Source organism: Pezoporus occidentalis, unplaced genomic scaffold (genome assembly GCF_034315485.1).
Source record: "Pezoporus occidentalis ecotype Australia unplaced genomic scaffold, CSIRO_AGI_Poc_V1 ctg132, whole genome shotgun sequence".
Classification (NCBI taxonomy): Eukaryota; Metazoa; Chordata; class Aves; order Psittaciformes; family Psittacidae; genus Pezoporus; species Pezoporus occidentalis.
In genome coordinates, this window is record NW_026913126.1 from 593,146 (window position 1) to 618,442 (window position 25,297).

General features: G+C 35.8%; 1 protein-coding gene across 1 annotated transcript in view; it reads left to right on the top strand.

Annotated features, from left to right (window-relative positions):
• The window catches only part of LOC134158723 (dynein axonemal heavy chain 5-like), a 160,149-nt gene that overhangs the window by 63,742 nt on the left and 71,110 nt on the right, over nt 1–25,297 (top strand). Inside the window, exons 45-57 of the mRNA XM_062608958.1 lie at nt 3,662–3,796; nt 4,800–4,989; nt 7,461–7,678; nt 8,596–8,907; nt 13,380–13,469; nt 13,568–13,804; nt 14,332–14,499; nt 17,427–17,633; nt 18,601–18,930; nt 20,268–20,474; nt 20,562–20,804; nt 21,623–21,777; nt 23,952–24,616. Of these exons, the coding sequence (XP_062464942.1) occupies nt 3,662–3,796; nt 4,800–4,989; nt 7,461–7,678; nt 8,596–8,907; nt 13,380–13,469; nt 13,568–13,804; nt 14,332–14,499; nt 17,427–17,633; nt 18,601–18,930; nt 20,268–20,474; nt 20,562–20,804; nt 21,623–21,777; nt 23,952–24,616 (3,157 nt within the window). The remainder of the gene's footprint in view (nt 1–3,661; nt 3,797–4,799; nt 4,990–7,460; nt 7,679–8,595; nt 8,908–13,379; nt 13,470–13,567; nt 13,805–14,331; nt 14,500–17,426; nt 17,634–18,600; nt 18,931–20,267; nt 20,475–20,561; nt 20,805–21,622; nt 21,778–23,951; nt 24,617–25,297) is intronic.

The window sequence follows — 25,297 nt, forward strand, 5'->3', positions numbered from 1 at the left end:
AGGCTGAATTATTTGCCTTTGTCACATGACTTCTAGCCAAAGTTGCCTACTGCCTCCTTTCACAAAGCCTCACCCAGATTACGAAAAACCATAGAAACTAAAAAGGAAAGCCTACAAAAGCTTGAAAGCAAATGAGGCCATAATTCCTTTTTTGAGGATCATCTGTTTGAAGTGCTTTCATATGGAGAAAACCACTGATACCCCTTTTTTAATTTTGCCTACAACAGCAAACTATGCTTCTACTATTGAGATTATTTGCAGATTTTTAATTCTTCCTTACAAGAGCATCTGCTACAGCACTGCAGTCCATTTTGTCCAAGTGCAATCATATTCCTGCTATTAAAACATGTAGCAAAGAAATAGCTCATAATCCCCATTTACCAGTAAATTCTGGGTGTTCTGTGATATTCCTGAGATGTAAAGTAGCTGTAAAAATAGCAGACTTACTAAGAAAAGTAGGTGTTGGTCACTTTGAACCACCCGTCGTGTAGGTCAGCTGGAATGCACCAGGAAGCCGGTCTTTAAAAGTCATTTCAGTTTATATTTAATTTACAAAGGGTATGACAATATTTCTTAAAATTTAATTAAGTCATCACTTCTGTAGAATCACAGACTCATAAATTGAAAGGGACCTCCAGAGATCACTGCGTACAGCTTCTAGCTCAATATGGGGCAATTTAGAGCAGGTTGCTAAGACACTTGTTGAGTTTTGAATATCTCAAAGATATTAGTCACTCTGGGAACCCTTTCTGTGTTTGACCACTCTCATTCATTTCCTTATGCAGACTGTTGCAAATTCCCATGTTGCAAATTTTGACCATTGTCTCTTTTCTTTCACTTGATCATTGTTTGCTGGACTTATTCCAGTATGTCAGTAATGGTTATCTAGCATGGAGAAGAGAAAGTTGGGGCTGTTCAGCCTGGAGAAGAGAAGGCTGCTTGGAGACCTCATAGCAGCCTTCCAGTATCTGAAGGGGGCCTATAGGGATGCTGGAGAGGGACCCTTCATTAGGGACTGTAGTGATAGGACAAGGGGTAATGGGCTAAAACTTAAACAGGGGAAGTTTAGATTGGCTATAAGGAGGAAATTCTTTCCTGTTAGGGTGGTGAGGCACTGGAATAGGTTGCCCAAAAGGTTGTGAATGCTCCATCCCTGGCAGTGTTCAAGAACAGGTTGGACGAGGCCTTGGGTGATATGGTTTAGTGTGAAGTGTCCCTGCCCATGGCAGGGGGATTGGAACTTGATGATTTTAAGGTCCTTTCCAACCCTAACTATTCAATGATTCTGTGATTCTGGATATTTCACCAGGATGTATCATTTACTAAATGATATTGGACTTCATCATCAACATATAATTTTCCTTCCAAACTTCACATAAAGTTGTTAATATTTTTATCTTAATGTGTCCATCTGCAAATGAGATTTCCTGACACTACCTGAATGAATATTTGTATCTGACTTCTTCAACTCGTAACAACTTGTCACCTTGATTGAGTAATAGAAAATGAGTCTGGATAGAGCCTTGAGGGGTCATCCATTTATATTTCTGAAGGAAAAGTAATTCTTAGCTAAATAATTTGCCATAAATGTTAGTGAGTCCCCATAATGTTTTCCATTGACAGATAGCCTGCAGTTTCCCAGGCAATCGGTTCCAAAATTTCATTTTCCTTATGGTCACCAAGTTTTCTCTAAAAGTTAACTTGATTATCCCTTGCTGTAGTCAAGTAAATTATTTCTTTTCCTTTCTTTTCCTTTCTAATCCTTCTGTCTTCCTTTTTGCAGGTATTTTTTGCATGTCAAATACTTTTATCATAACTCATCCTACATATTTGCTCTTCCTACTGTGGCAGATTTTGGTTTACTTCTTCCTAAAACAGCATGTTTTCTAGTCAATTGATAACTGTAATTTTGTTTCTAAATTCTCATCAGCAGGCTTCATCTTCAGATGTGGAATATGACTTTTGGACACAGTACTGAAGTGTCAACTGCAATGAATATATCTTTTCAACTGTCCTAAAAGGAACACTTCTATTTTTATTGCCCATTATAATTGTAGATATGTCACTGGGGAGCTTGGGGCTATATTCCAATGTCAGATATTTTTCTGCAGAACTTTATGCACCTGACCTGTTTCTCAACTAAATGAATAAGAGTTGTTACTCTACTTTATTTGTGCAGTTGGTTATTTCCATTTGTATAGTATTTTATGTTTTCCTTTATTTAATTGTGCCATACCTAAATAATTTTTTTAATTTCTCTTGGTAATTTTGAACTCCAGTTGTGGTCTAGTTCAGCAGCTTGGTATCATCTGCAAACGTAATCAATAAGTTGTTTCTTGTTGAAAATTCTGAATTGTACTCAATGTATTGTTCCAATTTGTTAGCCTAGGAAATGGGAAGGAGGAAGGGAGACAAGGGAGGAGCTGGGGAAAAGTGTGTTACTTTTGTCTTTGTTTCTTACTATTCAAATATATTCTAATTGGTCATAAATTAAATTGATTTTGCCCAAGTCAGGTCTGTTTTGCCTGTGATGGTAATTGGTAAGTGATGTCTCTGTCTTTATATCACCCTGCAAGCTTTCTTGTCATCTTCTTGTCTCCCTTTGTTCTGTTGAGCAGGGGGAGTCAGTGAGTGGGTGGCTGTGCATCTGGAAGCTGGCCAAGCTCAATGCACAACAAGGAGTGTAAAAAAGGAGTCTATGCCCTTGGTTTCAACAACATTTCTGATCAATCAGAGATAGCAGACATTCTCCAAATATATTAATACCTTTATTGTCTCCTTCCATGTCTATCTTCACCACTTAGTTTTTTGAGCAGGTGGCAGTAGTGGAGACTAGAATTTAAAACCTTTACCCTGTTGGCTAGGAATTGCACCAACAGTTGAAGAGGAAACATTACAGAACATTTGCATATGTTTTCAAATCTACCGTAACTAAGACAGAATTTTATATTTGGCAAAAGTGCTAACATTAGTTGGATATGTCTGTATGGCTCTGCAAATATGCAGCTGTGCCTCTAGGGAAAGGGAAGATATTCCAGCCCTTACCTGCCTAAGTCCAAAGTCAGTTAGATATACCTCTAAGATGCACATAGATATTGGAGTAAATTCTTCTGTTCCAAACCAAATTGTCATGAAACCATCCACAGAACAGAAAGTTATTAAGTACAGGATAGGCTTACATAAAACAAATAATATCTGAATAATTTCAGTATGTTTTTTTAATATCACCAAGAAATTGGCGCTTTAAGTCATGAATCCCAGTACCATCTATCAAGATACTTAGAGTCCTTGTGCGAGAGGAAAACACAGGGTAGTCTGAAGATGTGTGGTTTGCTGTTTGTACATCTGGAAAATGCTGTTTGTGCATCTGGCAAATTTTGGAAAACGATAGAAGATACAGTTCTGTTACAGATGACTTGTAAAAGTGAAGCTTACCACCGAAAGGAACACTTGGCAGGCATGAACACACAACACTGAAAAATATCTTCAGGATGTGATAGCAACAGAACTGTAAATCTAGTTGAAAAGATGAACAGCTATGAAATTCATCATATTTAAAAGTTCAATGATATATTAATTAATAAATTTAGTTTTCAGCCCTCTCTTGACTTTAAAGTGTTTAATCTTTGTGGTACCAATTGTGTTTATGCATTATTTCAAGGTTCACTATGACTTTGGGCTTAGAAATATTCTGTCTGTTTTAAGAACACTTGGAGCAGTGAAAAGGTCTAATCCCAAAGAGCCAGAGAAGACTGTAGTGATGAGAGTTCTGCGGGACATGAACCTCTCCAAACTGGTACTGTAACACTGGCAATTTCCCCAAAAGAGTACTTTATTTGCATTTTAAAATGTAGTTATTGTACACTTTGAAAAGTTCTTTTTCTTCATCAGTTGGTTATGTTATTTTGCAGTTATTAATATGATCTGTCAGTGAGTGGAGAAACAGAATGCACTTACAGTGTAAGCACTATTTGTCTTATCAGAAGCCTTAGCTGAAAAGAATCATCGGAAATACCATCAGATCCCAGGGGACCTAACCTGGCCCTCTAATTGGCTCTTGTTTTTTTCTTCTTTATGCCCTAAGGAGAGAAAGGAAAAATACATTGTATCAAGTTTTAATAATGTTATTAAAGATCCTTCTCAATCCAGAATTTTAATTCATACATTTCTTGGGAGTCTGTTGCCTTTTCAGAATATCATAAGAATTGAAATGAGTGAAGTAATTGGAAGCAGCTAACACCCACTTGTATAGTCTAATCTCTTTTGTTATTACTATTTAAAGTATTCATCTTCCTTTTTATTGCTGCAATTGAAAGGTTATAGCACATCTAGACTCTACGTATTTACCTTGGGAGCCAGTTTTGTGATGAAACCAGTTACGCTGTTTCTGATGTTAATCTGTTCAGCACATCGGTACATATGTTCAAACCTATAAGCATGCTTCAGTGATTTATGGAAGGAAAAAAAAAATCATAAAAAATCCAAGGCAAAATATGATTTGAGTAAATCTTGCTGGCTTACATACCAAATGAAGAAATGTGTGTGTATATATATTGAAGAAAACTCCTATGTTAATATTTTTGTAAGATTGAAGTATTTAATTTAGAAATTACTACTTGTGATTGCATTGTAAGAAATTCACTTAATAAAACTGATTCATAATTATAATATGTGCTTTGGAAAAGGGTTAGGTTTTCTACTGAAATATTTTAAGTGGCATATTCTTGAAGATTGTTTACAACTGTAATAATTATTTCAGTGGATAAATAATGTATTTCCCCCTACTTTATCCTTGACAGGTAGATGAAGATGAACCCTTATTTATGAGTCTTATTAATGACTTGTTCCCTGGAATTACTCTGGATAAAGCTGGGTATCCTGAACTACAGTCAGCCATCCAGAAACAGGCAGAGAAAGCTGGGCTTATTCATCATCCACCATGGATACTTAAACTCATTCAGCTGTATGAAACTCAACGAGTCCGACATGGTTAGCATGCTAGATGAGGGTTTGAGACTGCGTACAAACAACAGTTTTTTATATTATCTCCTACAGAATGCAGAATATTTTAACAAAAAAAATGTATTTTAAAATAGAACAGATGTCTTTTTTAAGGCCTAGGTGGATATTTTGCTAGGAAACTGTTATGCCTTTTTGTGTGTGTGCAATGCACACATAGTGAGATTTTAGCTTTATTGTATTGCATTTTTACGGGAAATATGAGTGTGGCCTTCAGTGACTGAAATTTCTATGGAACAAGTTAAAACGTAGAGTATACAGTAAAATTCAGAAACAGTCAATTTTGTGCAGTGTTCAGAAAACAATAGTTGCCCTCAGACATAGTTCAGTCGTGAAGCTCATGTTTAAATTTACTGTGAGATTATGATGCTGAGATTACAAAAAAATAATCTCTCAAACCTTTACTTTGATAGATCCTACCAAGCATGCAGTATAATTCCAAATGTTGTTCTTTGTATTCAATTCTGACCACTTACACTGAGGAGAAATAAGCCAAACTCTTGCTGGACCATGGGAGGGTTGGACAAAATGGCCTGTAGAGGTCCCCTAGAAAAAAAAAAAATTTACAGTACTCAAAAGGCTAATGAGTAAAGTTTATTCTGTCCTAGGAAGGGTGCCAAAGACAGTAGTAAGCCCAGATTTACATTTCATAGCTGAGTGGAAAAAAACCCCACTGCTTTGAAATGTTCCTCCCCCCCTAACCTCTAACAACTAAGGATTTTTTTCAGTATATGAAGGAGAATATATAAAGTAAATGTAACTAGAGGAGAAAAGATTTATGAAGATGACATACTTTTTATTCTCCCTTTTCGTGTCATAATAAGAGAATAGTAAGCTTAAACTAATGGACAAATAAAAGGAAATACTCATTTGCCTTGCACAGTCTGAGGCCTTAAAGCCTCAAATACTTAATTCATTTTGATAAACCAAAGAACTGATTCATGATATGCTGACTTAATTTACATCCAGATTGCTGGGTTCAGTGTTCCATGTCAATTCATAACACCTATATTTGTATAGAAACAATGAAAGTTTTAATGATTTAGTCATGATTTAGTGTGCCTTTTTTTAGAAGAAGCCATTTGGTCTGTAAGACACACAGACCACTGTTCTCTCAAAATTTTCAGGATGTGCTATACCATTCTGCTTAGATGTCTCTTCTCTCCTATTCTCAGGGGTTATGCAGCTCCAATTGGTCTAATACTTGGATGCTCAGGGCCTTTTTATGACACAAGTTATTGCGTGGAGGGAAAAATATTCTGTTTTCCTGACTTGCGTTTGTCCTACTCATGGACCATTGGATTTATGGAGAGTCTACCACGGGATTTCAAGTAATCAGGAAAAATCTGCATGACTTCTCTTGGTTGAAATAGAGGCAATATGTGCAAATGAAGTGCTCATGCACACAGACACACACATATGCATGGAGATTCAGTGCATGCATCCTGAAATCTCTTTTGCATAGCAGTTTCTGTGTAACTGCCGTTGAAATCAGCAATCCATTACAATGAGGAGCTTGGATTAGATCTCCCCAGACATAACATATTGCGTGATTAAGTAACTGTCTGGGTGCTCAAATGTTTTTGGGAACAGTCAGCTCCCTTTAGTTTTAGAGAAAATGTCAAGCAGTCTGCATTATTCTGGATTAGGTTTGTAACTTGTATTTGTGATTGTCCATACCTTTGTTTAAGAGGTTTTCAAAGCCAAATAAGTATTATGCTGTCCAGTCCACCTTGTGGTTAATATGAGTTACCTAGCTCCCTTAGATGACTTTGGAAGTCTGTTCGAATGTCTTATCTGCTTTTGTTCAGACTCTTGGCCTCTTGAGTAGGTAATTTAGAAAATACAGCTAAAAAGGATCAACTGTAGGCTTAAATTATTGTTGAAGACATGGCTTCTTTTCCTTAGGCAGTATGTGTGTACAATGATGAAATTAAAAGCGTGGTTGCTGTTAACTGTGTTTTTTTTTAAGAAAGATGTATTAAAATGTCAGCATGGATGGATGCAAGTTAGTATTTTTGTTATTTTTGTTTCAGAAAAATACACTCAATTTTTTTATATCCTTATATTGCGAACTACTCATTATCATTAAATACATTTAGAAATTACTGGTTTTGTTTGCCACTAGTCATGTCAATGTCTTTGCATGCAAATATAAAAAGGCAGTTGTATTTTCCCATTAGAAAAAGGAAGAGAACTGCCTGAGGGAGGATACAAAGCCACATAGGCTTGACTATCATAATAGAGCAGATGTCATAAAGGCCTTTTAATAATATTTTTAAATTCCATTCCAGTCAACATTAAATGGAGTGAGAAGCATTTATTTTTTTTTGTATTGGCTTTTGATAAAAATAAAATAAAGATCATTGATGCAATGAACCATTAAATGGTAGCATGACATTTTGACATTTAATTTTAAACTATGTTCATATTGTTTTAAGGAATGATGACTCTAGGTCCAACTGGTGCAGGAAAGACAAAATGCATTAATATTTTGATGAAAGCAATGACAGATTGTGGTGCACCTCATAAAGAGATGAGAATGAATCCAAAGGCAATCACAGCTTCCCAGATGTTTGGTACTCTTGATGTTGCTACAAATGACTGGACAGATGGTATTTTCTCTACATTATGGAGAAAAACTTTAAAAGCAAAGAAGGTAATGGATACTGTATCATGATAGTTAATAAGGACATTTAATATTGTTTCCATAAGGTCTCATTACCTGTCATCTATGTGAAAGATCTTCCATTATAAAAATCAAATGGGAAAATAATTGTTAGTTGTAGTTTATGTTTGACTAGAATTCAATCAGAATTACGTGTATGTACTAGAGAGCACAAGGCTTCCCAAGCACTTCAGGTTCCAGAATTGGAAAATATTTTAAGGGCTTTGGTCTGTTCTGTAAGCAGGTAGTCCTACCATTTGAACACAAAAGCAAGAAATGTTCATGTTTTGACATAAGGAGAGGAAAGATGATTTTATCCTGTCTGGTTTCATGTCATTGACACTATATGTCACTATATCTCTATTTCATTATATCAGAATATAACCATTATATCAGAATGTAAGAGGCTTTGTTAAGAAATCGTATAGGCATTTCCCAGTTCTCTTATCAAACCAGCAGCTGATGTTTCATAGAATCATAATAACACTCAAATCTCCTGAAGTTTCATTCTGTCCTCACTAGGAAGATGTGAAGCCTTACATGAAATACCTAGGTAACATCCCACAAGGAATAAATGTGTGTTTGTGACTGTATTTAATGGGATATATTTTCTTCCACCCTGATTCGGGGCTGATTAATGTACTTGTGTAAAAGAAAAGGACAGATTTAAGCTTAGAACAGTGCAAATTATTGTTGTCACTATTCCTTGATATCCTTTTTGATGTGGCACAGGATAACAAAGGAAGGATTAAATCACTGAGCAAATTATAAAAATTGGGCTAATGAGCATAAAATTATGACTCATTAGTTATATCCATCAGTGTGTTCCATGAGATTAAGTAAATGTGCATTTTTGGTCACTTAATGGTATATATGTAAAGTTGCATGTGTGTGTCTCCTTATTTTAGGGTGAGCATATCTGGATAGTTTTGGATGGACCTGTTGATGCAATATGGATCGAAAATCTGAACTCTGTTCTGGATGATAATAAGACCCTTACTTTGGCCAATGGAGATCGAATTCCAATGTCCCCCAATTGCAAAATTATTTTTGAACCTCACAGCATTGACAATGCCTCTCCTGCAACAGTTTCTCGTAATGGGATGGTCTTCATGAGTTCTTCGGTCTTAGATTGGAAGCCTATTTTAAGGTCTTGGCTGCAAACACTACCAGCTACATACTCTGACATCCTGTGGAATTGCTTTAATGCTGTATTTCAGGTACTTAATTCAGCCACTTCAGACAAAAAGAGAAGTTGCACTTCTTATTCTTTATCTAATGAAGCATTCTTTCTTCCTAAGTGCTTTTTCAGTTATTTACTTCTCTTTGTTTGTGCAATAAAGTAAGGATGAAGGGTTAAGAAAAACAAAAACAAAAAAAGGAGAAAGGGAGAGAAAATTATCTTTAACATTAATGAATGGGTGAAAATATAACAGATGAATAATTTGGATGCTTTGTTTTGTTTGCATAGGTTAGTTGGCAATGAATTGTTAAATCTGTGATTATTTTATAATGTATGTTGGCAAAATACAGGTATTCTCTTTGCTTGTAATTGTTACTGCAATATTAATCCTTTTTAGGATACTTTAAGGGAGTGGATAAACTTCCTTGTTTGTTGTAAATGTAAAGAAGTAAATTCAGAAATAATTTAAGCTAGATTCACTCTGGTGAAATCTTAGGTACTTTGGCTGCATTTGGTTCATGAATTATTTTTAAAATATTTTAATCTAGGGTAGTTCTGTGCTCTGTGGTATTCTGAAGCTCAGTGTAGGTGAGTATAGGTGACTATAATGGTCTCTTCTGATTTTAAAGTCCATGATTCTGCATCAAGGGAGATTTTTGAGATGGCATCTCTTTGATATATTCTCTGACTAAACTGTGTTGAATCAATATGTCCAAAGGAAGAATGCCAAATGCTTTTTCCCCTCCATTTAGCTTTAGCACACTGAATCATTAAGGAGGTTTCATTAATATTATGGGTAGTTGTACTCAATAGTGGGTCTAAAAACATAATCTCAGTAGTATATTTTTTCCAATTCCATTGAAATTCTCATTTTTTAATTTGGAATTTTAGAAAGAAAGTTATTGCTTTGCAGTCTTTCAGCGTTGTCTTCTGATTTCACCAACATCTGTGGAACAAATGCAACTTCCTTATAAAATTTACTTTCCCACTCTTTCACTCCGGTTAACTTGTAGAATTAGTGTTGAATTCACAGGGGTTTCTCCTGTAATATTTTTCATTGCTGTTGGATTTTAAAAATGCTGGTTTTTATTGAACTTTGAGTGATATTTCAGAAAGTTTATTTATAAATCATGCTAAAAGCAATGATGAATATAATTTTGGAATGCCTTGAATGTTAACAAATGTCTTTTTACAGATATGTTTCACTTCAGTCCCATTTACTTTAAAAGCAATGTTTAACAAGCTATTCATTTTGTTCTACTTCCAAAACATAATGCTATGACATAGTGTTTACTGCAGCAGCAAGAGAAACAATTCTGATAATGAATTCTGAAATGTGCTTCTAAAGTAATGTATATGTGGGTCAATTCACTGCTTTTTTGCCACAATTCTATTTTATGCTACAACTTGCTCTGAAGACATAATAGCAACATTTAAAATACCCAAGCCTGAAGCAATAGCAATAAAGTCCAGAAAAATATGTATTTTATTAAACTGAGAGATGAAAATTCAGTGAAATATGAAGTTAGTCCTATGCTGAAGGCTGCATTTGCAACTATCAAAATGTAAATGAAAGCTGTCACGCTGTCAGTTTTCTTTCACTTTTAATGTGCTATCTTTGCTTCTCAAATAATAGAAGCGGTAATAGTGATTTTACAGATGAGGGTTACACTACTTGTGTATTCAGACAGCTCTTTTTACAGTTATTATTTTCCCCTACATAAAAAAAAAAAAGGATGAATTCTAAAAGAAATTTTGTGAAATAAGAGGAATCAACAGTAGTCAAACCCCAAATAGAGATCATGGTGAATTTGATGCTGGTATTAGGAAAAGCATGAATGTGAGCAGCTTACAAATACCTCATCTTTAGAAGAAAATAAAGATTAGCCTAAAGATGGAACTATATTAAATAAGGACAATCGGTAAGTGTACCTATAGAGACCTTTTGAAATCAATCTAAATTCAACTAAAACAGATGTAAGACAACTGCTATAGCAATTACAATCTGCTTACAAGAAACACCCCTCATTTTTGCTAATCAAAAGTATTTGTCACTGAAAGTTTACTTATTGGATAAAATCATTATTAACGAGGATACAGCAAGTAGCAGTAATGTAGGGGGAAGCACCAGCGAATAATATTGTGAAACGGGGGAAAGAATGTATTTATTCTTTCCATGTGTATTATAAATTTAAATGTAAGTCATTAGTCTTCACATGAAAGACAGGAGGTAGCCCCAAAAATGAGGAGAAATTAAAAAAAAGAAAAACCAAAACCACCACCCAAAACACGTGCCCCCCCCCCCTTATTCTGAATTGAGACTATCTTTGAGTCCTTTCTATTTCCACAGGAGTTTTTAAAAACAGTGATTGAAGGGTTGCACTTTTACCTTTTCTTTCCCAGTTCTTTCTTCTCAGCAGCATTCTGCAGTTAGGAATAATTTCAAGTAAGCTCTCATCCCCCTATGAAGTCTCCACTCTCCTTTTAGAAGCTCAACTGCCAATTTCTTGTCTGTGAATGATGCTGCTACCTGTAAGCAACAGAATTGCTTCACTGATGGAAGCAATTATCTGAGAGTTTCAAAGAACAAAATAATTGAAATAATTACCTGAGTGGTGTTACTTAGTTTGCCTGCAAAGTGCGAAGCTCAAACCAGTGATGGATGTTATGTGAGCAACAAAACTTTCAGCATATTTATATATTGTTTAAAATAAAAAATAAATAAAAAAATCTAGTAAGTTTAATTTTTATTTTTTTTTTAATAAAATCCGCTGTCTGGATCCCTTCTTGACCTATTCTGGAGACTTCAGGGAAGTCCTAAAACTAGCAGAGCAGAAGTCAAATGCGACTTACTCCTCTCTCCAAATTAAATTACACCGTAATCTTATTTGGGTAAAGGCTGCTGTTGACTCTGGAGCATAGGGTTGAATATATAATCCAAAGAGTTTCTTACCTTTTGCTGATGTTCAAATTAATACTATAAATATTAATAAATTTGCCTTTAATTGAGCTTGTACTTGTCTAAACCTTTTGAGTATGCTGCCAACTTCTTGCCCTAAAGAGCATTCTACAGTCCAGTGAGTTCCACAGTGACTATACACTGTGCAAAAGGGTCTTTTCTCATATGACTTTTTACCATCTGAATTAATTTTGCTGTCTCCTTGTATGGGATAGCAAATTCCTGATCCAAGTTCTTCAAAGTTTTTCCTAGAAGGTTTTGGATAGGAAGGGACCTTAAAAATCTTCTAGTTCCAACCCCTTCCTTGGGCAGGGACACCTTCCACTAGACGAGGTTGCTAAAATCCCTGTCCAACCTGACCTTGAACACTTCCAGGGATGGGGCATCCGCAACTTTTCTGGGCAACCTGTGCCAGTGTCTCATCAGCCTCATAATGAAGAACTTTTTCTTCATACCCAATCTATAGCTACCCTCTTTCATGGGATATATGATGCTAAATTCAAGAATAGCAAAGTGCAAATTGGGAATGTATATTTGTCATGGCCCAGCTAATTTCTCCAGAATCCCAGTTCAAACAAAATAACCTAAGAAGTAGTTAATGCTAATTGGTATCTTGATTTTACATTCTTCTTCAGCCACATATTCTTTTAAAAATAGTAGTAATAAAAAAATTACAGTAATAATATTTACCATAATAATAAAATATTACCATATATGGACATGATTGATTTTTTTTTTTAATACGTGCAAAGAACAAGAATTATACAAACCTCATTGGAATCCTAAGTACCACGAAACTCATTCTGGTAAAAATTAGGCTCTTGAAATACAGACTGCTTTGACTCATGAAATACCTTTATTCTGTGTCAAATCAATTATTGAATGATTTGTAGTGCCTTGTGAGACATCTAGTCCATTTTACAGATGAAGAAACTGAATCTCAGAGATATTTAAGTCCAAAATTTAAGGTCTTTAGACCTGAATCACCCAGACTGCTTGTAGTGCCTCACTCCTATCCATTCCTTGTGGTACCCACAGCCCTCTCAGTCACTTGAGCACCCTGTGCACTGTTGGGGGCAAACCAGGCATTTTAGAGGGAAAGCCACAAAAAAAAAAACCCACACAGAAATGAAAACACTTTTGCTAGGCAACAAGAAATAGCAGAAAAAGGAATGTTTTCTAAGCCTCCCTTCTCTTATGTATGCTCATATTCAGACTGTTTTCTTTCTCAGACTACGTAGCCATGAGCCCTAATCTAGATTAAGATGCTAATATGAATTTTTTTCTCATAATGTATATCTTTGTTGCATATGTTACCCACCACTCTAATAAGATGAAACACAGGAGGATGGGTTGTTGTTAGCAAAATCCAGTGCTCTAAATCTGAATATTTATAATCCCAGAAATGGAGGGAAATTTTGTTTGGACTAAATTTTAGAATGTCTTTGAAATTAAGAAGTTGACCTCATCCAAGAATAAATCATCCCACGGAAAGTGGTAAAAAGATCCATTGAATTGTGGTTGTTTTTTTTTTTTTCCTTCTTTTCCAGGATGTGATAGATTTTGTTTTCTCTGCTGTGACACCAAAAATGCCAATTTTAGAGTGTATGTACATCAAGCAGGCTATTGACCTCCTACAGGTAGATACAACATTCAATATTTCTCTCTCTCATGCTGTTACTTGTTTTGGGAGGTTGTTCTAGGAGGGCAGTAGCTACATATTGCATCTGCTTTGCAGGGTTTATTGTCTGACCGAGATGAGAAGCAGCTCAGCAAGGAACATATTGCTCGCTTGTTCATTTTTGCTGTAATGTGGTCAGCCGGAGCTCTTCTGGAACTGGATGACAGGCTGAAAATGGAGCTGTTCCTACGGAAGCACTCTGCAGTGAAAGAACTTCCTGCTGTGAATGGAGAAGAAACCATGTTTGAATTCGGTATTAATGCCTGTGGCGAGTGGGAGCACTGGGCAAAGAAGGTTCGTATGCTGCGACATGCTAAGCTTTCTTAATGAGTACACAAGAAAGAAATATTTGGTAAGAGGCATATTATTTTATTATTTAATCCCACGCATAAGTTGGTTGGGAAGATTAAGGCTACCAAATGCTCAAGAGTTTATCTTTTGAGAGGTTTATTTTTCTTTTTTTCCATAAATATCTTTGGTGGGGCATAGGAGCATGCATTTGAAATAGCTTTGGAAGCGAAACAGGAGTTATCTTAGCTTTGTCTACTGTCTAGAGCCTGACTGTTTAAGAACTACCAGCAGGTAAGTTTTCTTCACATAATGGAGAAGAATGGAGTGAAAATATCCCATTAGTCTAATAACCTTTTAGAAAAATTTGGTCAGGTACTGACTGATTGATTATAAATGGGTGCTTGGCCTTCAGGAAGAAAATTTTTTCTAATGTACATTTTATGAAGTACATTTGTTTTTGTGTTCTGGTGCAAAGTGATTGTGCGGGCAGATAGAAATTCTCAGAATTTTTCTGTGTCTTTCTTATACAGGTCCCTGAATATATTTATCCTAAAGATTCAGTACCAGAATATACTTCCATTCTAGTTCCAAATCTAGACAGCGTCCGAACAGACTTTCTAATGCAGACTATCATGAGGCAAGGAAAAGCTGTTCTGCTAATTGGGGAACAGGGAACAGCAAAAACAGTCATGATTAAGGTAGGTGGAATGGAAAAACATGTAATAAGTTTGTACGAAAGTATCACAATCATTGACATTGGCACAAATGTTAAATTGAAGTGCAAGAGTAATTTGATTTTTCTTCAAATTGCACACTAGCAGTCCTACTGAGGTACATTGCCACTAGTCACATGGGCAGCAAGCAAAATGCCATAAATATCTGTACTTTAGTATAAAAGGTTCTTTTGCACTTTGCTAACCATGGCCACAAGGTCACGTGATGAATGCTCTTTTATATGCTTTCTTTTCTTCTGAGAAGTCAAACTGGAGGTTTTGCTAAGAAAATATTGATCCTTTCCCATGCTTTGTCAGTGGTGCCATGTGTGAACTGATGTTTTTCATGCCCTTCTTGCAAAGACATTCTTCTCAAGCCAAACTGAAGAGAAATTAAGAACTTCCTTCTTTATGCAGGCTGATTTTTTTAGAGGGTAAATTTAGTGTTTATTGTCTCTTCTTTCAATATCTTCACTGAAAATGTCATACTGTTCTTTCTATAGAAGAAAATAATAACAGGATTGCTATTAAATGAACAAATACATGTTTTCCATATTCTAAAATGGTGCAGGTTAATCATATGACACTTAAAAAATTAGTAACTTACTACAGAAGAGCCAATAAGTGAAAGGCTGAAGAAACGTAGGTGTTGTACCGAAACTGATATCCCTTATTTGAAAAAAATGCAAGCGTAATGGTCTTCAGCACGGCGTCTGTGATTTTGAGGAGATTCTTTGGTCATAAGAGGTAGCTAAAGAAAACTGGTGTACTGTTGGGATGGTGAATTAGCTATGCAGGCATTTGTACTTCCACTGGGTTTGTAGGGGTCTGGAAACTGAAAATAACTGAAAAACACTGGCCTAAATTGACCTTTGGCTTTCTTAAAATCTGGAGCCATTTTGAGTCCTCTGGCCATGTTCCTTCTAAGCCCTGACATCAAGCAAGTTGAACCAATGCCAGCAGCCATTAATACTACTTTTTCAGCGTAGCTGTTGATGCCAATATGTACACTGGTGTAATGTCAACTTCTGTTCTTGGCACCAGCTGGAGAACTATTTTAGCGGAGTGAAGAGGTGGGGTCTGGTAGGTGGTCTTGATATTCTGCATACTGGATTTTGGCCAGATACTGGCAACCTGCAGCCTTCAGCTGCCATTCCTGTCCCTAAAAATAATTGGAGCTGATTCTTAGGAGTTGCTTACCCCATGTCAATTCTATAGAGCAGAGTATGTTCTTTACACAAGGGAGTGTAATGCCAGCAGACATTTGACCTCATTTAAGGTTAGGATTGAAAGTTAGTTGCCTTCACAACCGCTCCCCTTCTGCTTTCACCTTCTATAGAATTTTATTTTACTACATGTTGTGGGAAAGAAATTTCCAGATATAAGCAGCTGGTTTGATGAAAAAGTAAAAATCTTCTAATATGGAATACCCCTGTTTGTAATCTGAATTAATCTGAAGTAATATTCAGCACTGAGTCAGGCATCAGTATATGTCAAAATAAAGAACTTATAATGGAGTGTTAAGACCTTTACTCTCTACTATTAATTCATGAATTGAAAAAAATTGATATTTTAATGTGAAACTGTTACGGTAGAGTTGAAATTCCTCTGACAGTTTAACTAACAAAAATAATCTTGTTAAATAACTTCTTGATTTTCAAAGACAGTTCTCACTTATGTATTGTGGAATATTATTGTTACCATGTAAAGATTCTGAAAAGCCATAATGAATAAAACATGAGTATGTTTTCTGAATGATTGCATATTTGTAGTTGTGGCTGGTTGACCTTGGCCAGCTGCAAGACCTCCACCCAGCCGCTGTCAACCCATCAGCTGTCAAGAGTACTCACCAAGTACAGGACTGCCGTGTGTACATCCCATGTGTAGACTGTCATTTATGTGATGTCTGAGAAAAAGCCTGTTTCTGAAGGGCACCTTTTGTTAAACTGAGATCATTGTATCAACAAAATTAACAGTTTAACAATATTAATAAAAATATTTTGAGGGGGCTTAGCTGTATCTTCCTTTCTGCTGCCACACAGAATATGTCTCACTGGAGTGGTTCTTAGATTACTTAATCAGCAATTATATAGGTTTATTTTTTATGAGGTACCAAAATAGGAACATTTCTAGTCAACCCTGTTATAAAGATAAGAATTTAAATGATATTTATTTTTCCAGTCATTGTAGAAGAACCAGATCTTAATTTCTAGTACAATTTTTATGTCCTAGACTCTTTCTAAACAAAACATTTCCAATGCTGTGTATATATGCCTTGGTGTGCCTCCAGGTTTGCATGTTTTTCTTTCTGGTGCTATTATAAAACCTTGTTTCTTTAGGTGATCCTCATCAGCTGTGGGAATTGTATGCATTCATAAAGCCCAAGGATTCCTTTCTTCATTAAGAGAGGGTAACTCAGTAAATGCGATGCAGCTGGGTTTAATTTTGTACTACCATTCCTGCACACTGCTTTTGTTATAAGATATGGCTGTAGAGTTAATGTGAAAAAGGACTTGTTTTTTCATTTGTTCCTTGAAGACTGCTGTAATAGATCATCACTAACAGCCTGAATTTAGAAAAACTTTGACAATTGCTAATGCAAAGTTCATTTGCATCTTGAGTTGTCACATGTCTACTTCCTGTAACACTTAGCAAAGTCTGTTAAAAGCTTGTAAATTTTAATACTTAGAAACTTTATGCAAAACATTAGCTGAGAGTTTGTTTGAATTTCAGGTCAGAGATGGTGTATTTATCTTAAATAAGCTGCTTTTTGATATTTTGAAGTTAATAGCAGGACTGAGATTTTGTAGATGGCTGGTTTCTTGCAGGGTGGCTGAGTATCTGTGTCTCCTTTTGGATGAATTAATCTGGAGTTACTGGTGCGCTTTACTTAAAATGAGTTTATCTTGTAGGATTACACAAGCAAGTATGATCCTGATGTTCACTTGACCAAATGCCTAAACTTTTCTTCTGCAACTCTGCCAAATATGTTCCAAAGGAGCATAGAAAGTTACATAGATAAAAGAATGGGCACCACATATGGTCCTCCAGCAGGGAAGAAAATGACCGTCTTTATTGATGACATCAACATGCCTGTGATTAATGAATGGGGTGATCAGGTAAAAGGAAAATGTTAACATGTAGGAATTGGTGGTCTTACCATTGCTGCTGACAGAAATACTGATCTGTAGGCTGCAAAAATAGGAAAAATTAGGGAAAAGTTATCATAATACGGAATGGAGCAAATATGTCTACTAAAACCAATTTCCCTAAGCCAGTTTTTCCCAAGAGTAATAAGCTGTCAGTCCCAAAAGATTAGGGTCAGCATCAAGTCACTTAACGCAATCATTATAGCTTTTAGGCCTTTTATTTTGGTTACATACAGATCTTGCAGAATTTCCAAGCTAGTTGTACTAAGAAGCACTCTGGGAAAGGAAACATGCAAATCCAAGAAGCAATTGGAGACTCCTTCCATCTACTCTGGACTTTAAAGTACAGTTATTATTAGGTGAAATCTAACATCACAGTTGACATCCAAGGCTAGCGAGGTGTCTCGATGAATGAATATTTATAGTCCTATGCTCTGAAAATCTGACTTAAATTCAAAAAATTTACTGCTGAGAAAAAGTAATTTTCCTGTTCCCAGTATAGCTCTGTAATCCTGTTCTCTCACTGCCCCTGTACAAGTGACTATACTTTGTGCTAAACTAACCATTCTTTGTCACTAAGTGCCTGTGTCAATCTGAATATATAGTCTGTCTCAAAACTTTAAAGTGCTGAGTTTTGTTAGATTGATATTATGGAAATCCAGTTGCCTGTCTGACCTTATGCCTCCAAGTACTTAGCACATAAAGCTTGTGGGCAGCCAACCCACTGCATAAGAGTGCTTCGTACTATGTGGCATGTCTTTATAAATTGCTGAAATGTTCACCAAGATACCTGAAATTAAGAAAGATAAGAGATGTCTTTCCTTCTGTCTAATTTATTATATTTGAAATTCCCTCTTTCACCTTTGGTGTTTTTTTTTAAGTTGAAACCCTGAAACACTTAACTGCTTCATTTCTTCTTATTTTTGATGATAACTAGATCACCAATGAGATTGTAAGACAGCTGATGGAACAGAAAGGTTTCTACAGTTTGGAGAAGCCAGGAGAATTCACAAATGTGGTTGACATCCAGTTTGTAGCTGCTATGATTCACCCTGGGGGAGGTCGGAACGATATCCCACAGCGCCTTAAACGCCAGTTCACCATCTACAACTGCACATTGCCTTCTAGCTCTTCCATTGACAAAATATTTCAAACAATGGCTGAAGGTTATTTCTGTGTACAACGAGGTTTCTCTGCAGAAATATGTAAACTGGCTTCAGCTTTAGTTTCTACCACTCGAAAGGTTTGGCAAACAACAAAAGCAAAGGTAAAAATATGTATGTTAACCCTTTGAAACATCTGTACCATGGCAAAGCAACAAGACCCAGGTCTTTGGTACTGTCATGTGTGCTCATACTTCACATTGTGAAGTGGAGGCCTGGATGTGTAACTGCTGGCTGATGCCTCTGTTCTGAATTTGTTGCTATCAGCACCTAGCTGTCTACAAACAATCATATGCATTGCCTTCTACAGCTAATATAAGAATTACATGATATGACTATAATATAGTAAGGATAGCTGATAGGAAGATTTAGCGGTCTTCTGGCTGAGAAAATGTCAAAGGCATAGGCATAAATTAAAATTAGATAGGAATTTTCTGTAATGGTGTTTGGGATTGTGAGAAACTTTAAAGATCTGAAATAAAGAAGCCAAATTCGGTGTAGAGGGAACCAGTTCAAAACAAACGAGATCTGTTATTTTGCAAATTCTAAATATTTTCTTCTTCTGTTTCAAACAGAACAGATTGTACAAACATTTAACTGCAATTCCTAAGGAAATGTTGCTTTGACATAGAAAATGGAATCTATGTGTAGAATGAAGCTTGAAAAGTTAAGAGTAAAATTAAATCCAAATATCTATTTTTTTTTCCAAATTTGATATTCTAATGAAAAAAAAAAGTGGAGGGGAGTAGTAGAAAGCTAGGGATAGGCAGGGATTTGATAAATTATACTTTCTAGTCCAGAAAATGTTGGTCAGAATTTCCCAAATAACTCAACTGTAGACATAAACTTGGCTTGCATTGAGAAATAGAGTTCTAATGAAACTATTGTCAGCATATTCAACATAAATGGTATTTATTAGTGCTAATCAACTGCCTATAGAGAAAATATAGCTTTTGCTAAGTTTTTCAAATCCTCTTTTCTCATTTTTCTGCTCCTTTGCTTTTCCTCATCTATTTTTCCTTTTCTTCATCATCCTTTCATCATATGTTCAGGGAAAGGACAAAAGAGAGTGACAGAAATTATCTGGAAGAAAGGGCAGGAGCAACACTGCAGGTTAAGCAATGCTGACATTTTCACTGTTGTCTTCATTGCCATCATTAACTTCTCTGTCTTGGCTGCCCTTCAGTGCATGTTTCTGGGACTTGTAAGATTCAAAAAAACTAATGTGAAATCCATGTGAAGTTAAAAAGCTGGCCATTGCTACTGTCATTTCTTCATTTTCACTGCTACCTCTTAAACATGTATTTCTTAAGCATGTATTTCTGCTTTAATGCAATATTGATTTTGAAGTTTGTGAAAAATTCCATATTCATTTAATACTATATAGAAAATATTTTTATTTAATAGCTATTTGAATATATCTTATGACATTATTTTATAGATGTTACCAACTCCAGCTAAATTTCATTACATCTTCAATTTACGAGACCTCAGTCGTATTTGGCAAGGAATGCTTACAGTTACTTCTGAAGTCTGCCAGAGCATCAGTGTTTTGGTAGCCTTGTTCCAGCATGAATGCAGACGTGTTATTGCAGACAGGTTCATCAGCCAAAGTGATAAAGACTGGTTTGAAGATATGATGAGAAAGGTAGGCAAATAGCGTTCCAGTATTTGCCGCAGAAAGAGGCCAATGAAATGTTTCATTATTAAAGCAATCCTTAATGTATTTTTATAGATTGCTTCTGCAGAACATGGTGAGAATCTGTTTGAAGATAATTCCACAGAATTATACTTTGTGGATTTTTTGCGTGATGTCCCAGAAGCTACTGGAGATGAACTTGATGATGCAGAGTTGAAGGCTCCTAAAATTTATGAGCCTATCCCATCCTTGGATTATTTGGCTGAGAGATTACAGATGTTCATGCAACAGTACAATGAAACCATCAGAGGATCAAAGATGGATTTAGTATTTTTCAAGGTATTAGTGTCTGTAATTATACTACTAATACAGAAAGTGCCTGGTCTTTTGCACTTCCTGATACATGGATCTTGTATGTTTCTATCAAATTATTTTGGAGATAGCTCAGAATGGCTACCTCTGTATCCAAGCCTTACAAGTAAAGTGTATAAAGCCATGTTTCTGTCTCCCAGCTGCCTTCACTACCACAAATTATTCCATCTCTTTGCAGTTGCCCATCTTTTCTTTCTCCCACTTTGCATAATGCAAAACACAACTTATTTCTTTCTACAGTGCACATTGCGAATGTCATCTTGCATCTCTGAGTTACCTCTTTCTCAAAGGTCTGTTGATGCATGATGCTTTCTTCAGCTTTAGACTGGGTGGTTTGGTAGATTTTTCGGGTATTTCAGATTAATTCTTGCTCTAAGGTAAATACAGCAGTTGAATAAGAAATATCTATAGTGTACTTGTATTTTACTTTTGGCAGCCTGCTTAGAGAGTCTGTAAATATCTCAGCTAAAAGGTTGGTGAAGGGTATTAATCCACATCCTTTCTACTCTTCCTCCTGTCCCCTTAAGGGACATGCCCTCAAAGACTGCATTATACATTTCTTCATATGAACTTGAGACAAGAGCATTTCTTTTGGGCTATCCCAGCTCCCCACTGAAGTCAGAAAAAAATCTCTTGATTTTGATGAGTACAGGGTGCAAGTCTTTGGCATAGTCTCCAGAGAAGTCAACTAGCTGCTGAGACACAGTTGTTTGGTGATGTGCTTCTGGTTGAATATACATTATATTATTTTTACATCTTTTCATCTCTTTTCTCTCAATACACAGGATGCAATCATCCATTTGATTAAAATATCACGGATTATTCGTACTCCCCAAGGAAATGCATTGTTGGTGGGTGTGGGTGGATCTGGAAAACAGAGTCTGACCAGATTAGCATCATACATAGCTGGATATGAGATCTTTCAGATTACTTTAACAAGGTAATAAAATACAGTGTATATAGACATTTGCTTCTTAATTTGCCATAGAAATTAATGTCTCACAATTAACTCAATGCAAACCTGACAAATACTTTATCCCTCATAGTAAACTACATTTTTGATAAAAGGCGTGTGTCCAAATACACAATCTATAGATGACAGATTCTGGGTCTTTGTTTTGCTGCCTTTATGCTACTAACAAGAAATCCATCTTTCTTCAGCATTTTGAGTTTAAAATGCACGTGTGATATCCCACTAAAATACCATGTTGCCCTAAAGATAACATGGAATAATCTGCTGCTATATTCTGCATAGTGGGCAAATGCTGATGGCCAGGGCAAATAGTAACTTTTTCTATAGATGTTTATGTGCCCAGATTGTATTATTAATTACAACTGCTATCAATGACAATAGTTCATAGTGCTGGAATTTAGTAATTTGTAGAAATTTGCAGTGACTCTAACTACTGCCTTCCGTCTCTTTCTTTTTTGATATAGGGTTTACAGAAGTAAGCCCCGAGAGCTGGCAGTGTGTATTTCATTCTGCAAACTACTCAACACACTGAGAAATCTTCCTTAGAGAGATATATCGGGTCTTTGAACAATGTTATGAGATTTCTGATGAAAGGAAAGGGAAAGAAAGACATATCACTGACCCTTCCTGTATCCCAGAGGCAGAAAGAAGAAACAGTGGGAACAAAAAAAGAGAGAAAGAAGGTGTAGAGTCACACAGTAGAGTCCCTAGACTTGCAAGATTCAAAATGCATTAATAAGGCAAATAAATATTTCAGTCTCTTAAGAAAGGTTCTTTTGCAGAAGCTAACTGGAAGCAAGCTAAAAGCAGATAGCTGGAAGTGTATATTTGCAAAGTGGATAGTAACCTTTTGTAACTTGCCACAGGAGGCTGTGGAGGAAGACAATATCAGCGGATTCATAAACAACTGAGGGCAAAATGGACATACCTTCTAACATTCCTTATAAAATTGCAATATATATAGAGGGGGAAAGAAAGAAATGAGCAGTGAAGAGTGGAAAACATGAGTTGGCTCATATCTTCTCTCTAAGTAGCATTTCCCATTAAGAGTATTGAGCTAGATAGACTGCTCTTCTGACTCAGTAGAGAAATTCGTATGTTCTTATTGGAATACCACACAACACTGTAATAACTTTGTCTGAAACTTTCAAACTGAAGAGTTAGATTGTTTTACAAGTTCTGCACTGCTTTCATTGGTGTTAATTTATAAAGCAGTGGTAAAATTGAGCTAGAAGCAAAATGGGAGACTTTCTGTATGGCATATTTAATAGAAAAGTAGAGTATTGTTTTCAAATGCTGAAAAATGGGTCATGCAAATATTGCTCATGACTTTGAAGAGACTCTTGGAATTAAGAAACTGATTTTAAAGAAAAGAGGTTCTTAATTTCACCTTTAATTGGCTAAGAACATAATGGAAAAATCTGCCATTTTATTAACCTTACTATACTTCATTTTATATATCATAATCTGAAATCTGTAGTTGAATTTGTGTGGACTTCATCTGAATCTTACTTTTGTGCATCAGCTATAAGAGGCATAATGAAACAACCAGTCATGGTCATCATTTGTAGCAGAGTGATTTCTGGGGCTAGATTTCAGTTAAACCAAATAACACAATAAAAACCTGTTATGTTTTTCTCTTGTTTCTTAATGATTTCCTTTAACCTGCTCTCAATATCTTGAACAGATAATCCAGCTGTATTTATGTAATGGTTACAGGTTTTAGAAACTACTTGACAACTTAATCCAGCAGCATTAACCTACAACTAATTAGAATTCTTATTAGAACCTTCTAATTCTTATTAGAACCTAAAGTTCTAATAAGGGATTTACATCTGCAAACTGTAGGGATACAAAGCAGCATCATAATTATCATAGACATAGTATTGCTCTTACCATCTTTTTTTTTCTAGCACATTATTCTGTTGATTTCATCTCCTTTCCCATGATTTATGGTACTGATCATTCACTTTTGAAAATGTCTAAGCAAATAAAACTAAAAAAGTTAAACCCATAGATGCGGTATTGATTTCTTATGTAGATTTTTTTCTTGCCTTAAGGAAGCTAAGGCAGGTGATAGATATCTCCTGAAATGGTCTGTAATTTTTGTTCTCTCTTTCTTTAATCCTTCTCTATCCCAGAACATATGCCACCAACAACCTTTTGGATGATCTGAAAATATTGTACCACACTGCTGGGCAAAAAGGAAAAGGCATTGTCTTTATATTCACAGACAATGAAATCAGAGATGAATCTTTTCTTGAATATATGAACAATGTTTTGGCTTCAGGTGAAGTCTCAAATCTTTTTGCACGAGATGAAATAGGTGAAATCACACAAGACCTGATACCGGCAATGAAGAAGGAGTACCCACGGCGTACTCCCACTTTTGAAAATCTTTATCATTACTTTCTTGCCCGAGTTCGTAATAACCTGCATGTGGTTCTTTGTTTTTCCCCCGTTGGGGAAAAATTCAGAACTTGTGCACTCAAATTTCCAGGTCTGATTTCAGGCTGTACCATGGACTGGTTCCAGTGCTGGCCTAAAGATGCTCTTGTAGCAGTTGCACAGCATTTTTTAGTTTCCTACCATATTGAGTGCACAGATGAGGTGAAAAAGAGTGTTGTTAACACCATGGGAACATTTCAAGATATTGTAGCTGAAAAATGTGTTGAATACTTTGAACGATATAGGCGACGAACATTTGTGACTCCAAAATCTTACCTGTCCTTCATTGGAGGCTACAAAGCTATTTACAAAGAGAAGTTTGCCAGTGTTGGAAGTTTGTCTGAACGCATGAGAACAGGTACTGTAAAATCTGTTTGATATTTTTGTTGTTTGCTTGTGTGTTTTTAAAAAGATGAGAAAAATTTGAGTAAAAGAATGTAAAAGTATGGATTTAAATTGAGAGCTGACTTTTGTTTAGAAGCAGACTTTTTTACCTGTATCATGTGTGGTTACAAAATATGCAGAGGTATTGTTTCAATTAAATTTATCAATGTTTCAGATTGTGATGTGTTTTTAAATAGTTTTAGTTAGCAGTTAAAATAACTGAAACTCCTGCTTTGATACATATGCATGACAAGGAACTACTGAGATCCTATTTTTCACATTTAAACATGCTAAACAAAAATCTGAGGGAAGGTAAGTGAATGTTCAGATTCAGTCCCTCCAAAGAATTTTTTTTTAAGAAACAGTTATATGCCAGATATAAATTTTCCAAAATATTGCATCACACAAGGTCATACACAGTAAACTATTAAACAGTTTCCAATACTTAATGGTGTTTGGAAGTGAATGTAAACTTAAATTGCTTCTTCTCCCACTGTTGCCAATTGCAGAACTGAGCCATGTACACAGATCTCCATAGGCAAGGGGTGACTGGGTGCCTGGAATGCACATACCTGCTTTTTTTTTTTTTTTTCTGAGGGTTAGAAGGACTTGCATGATGTGTTTACATTTAGATGCATTGGTTTATATGTAAGAA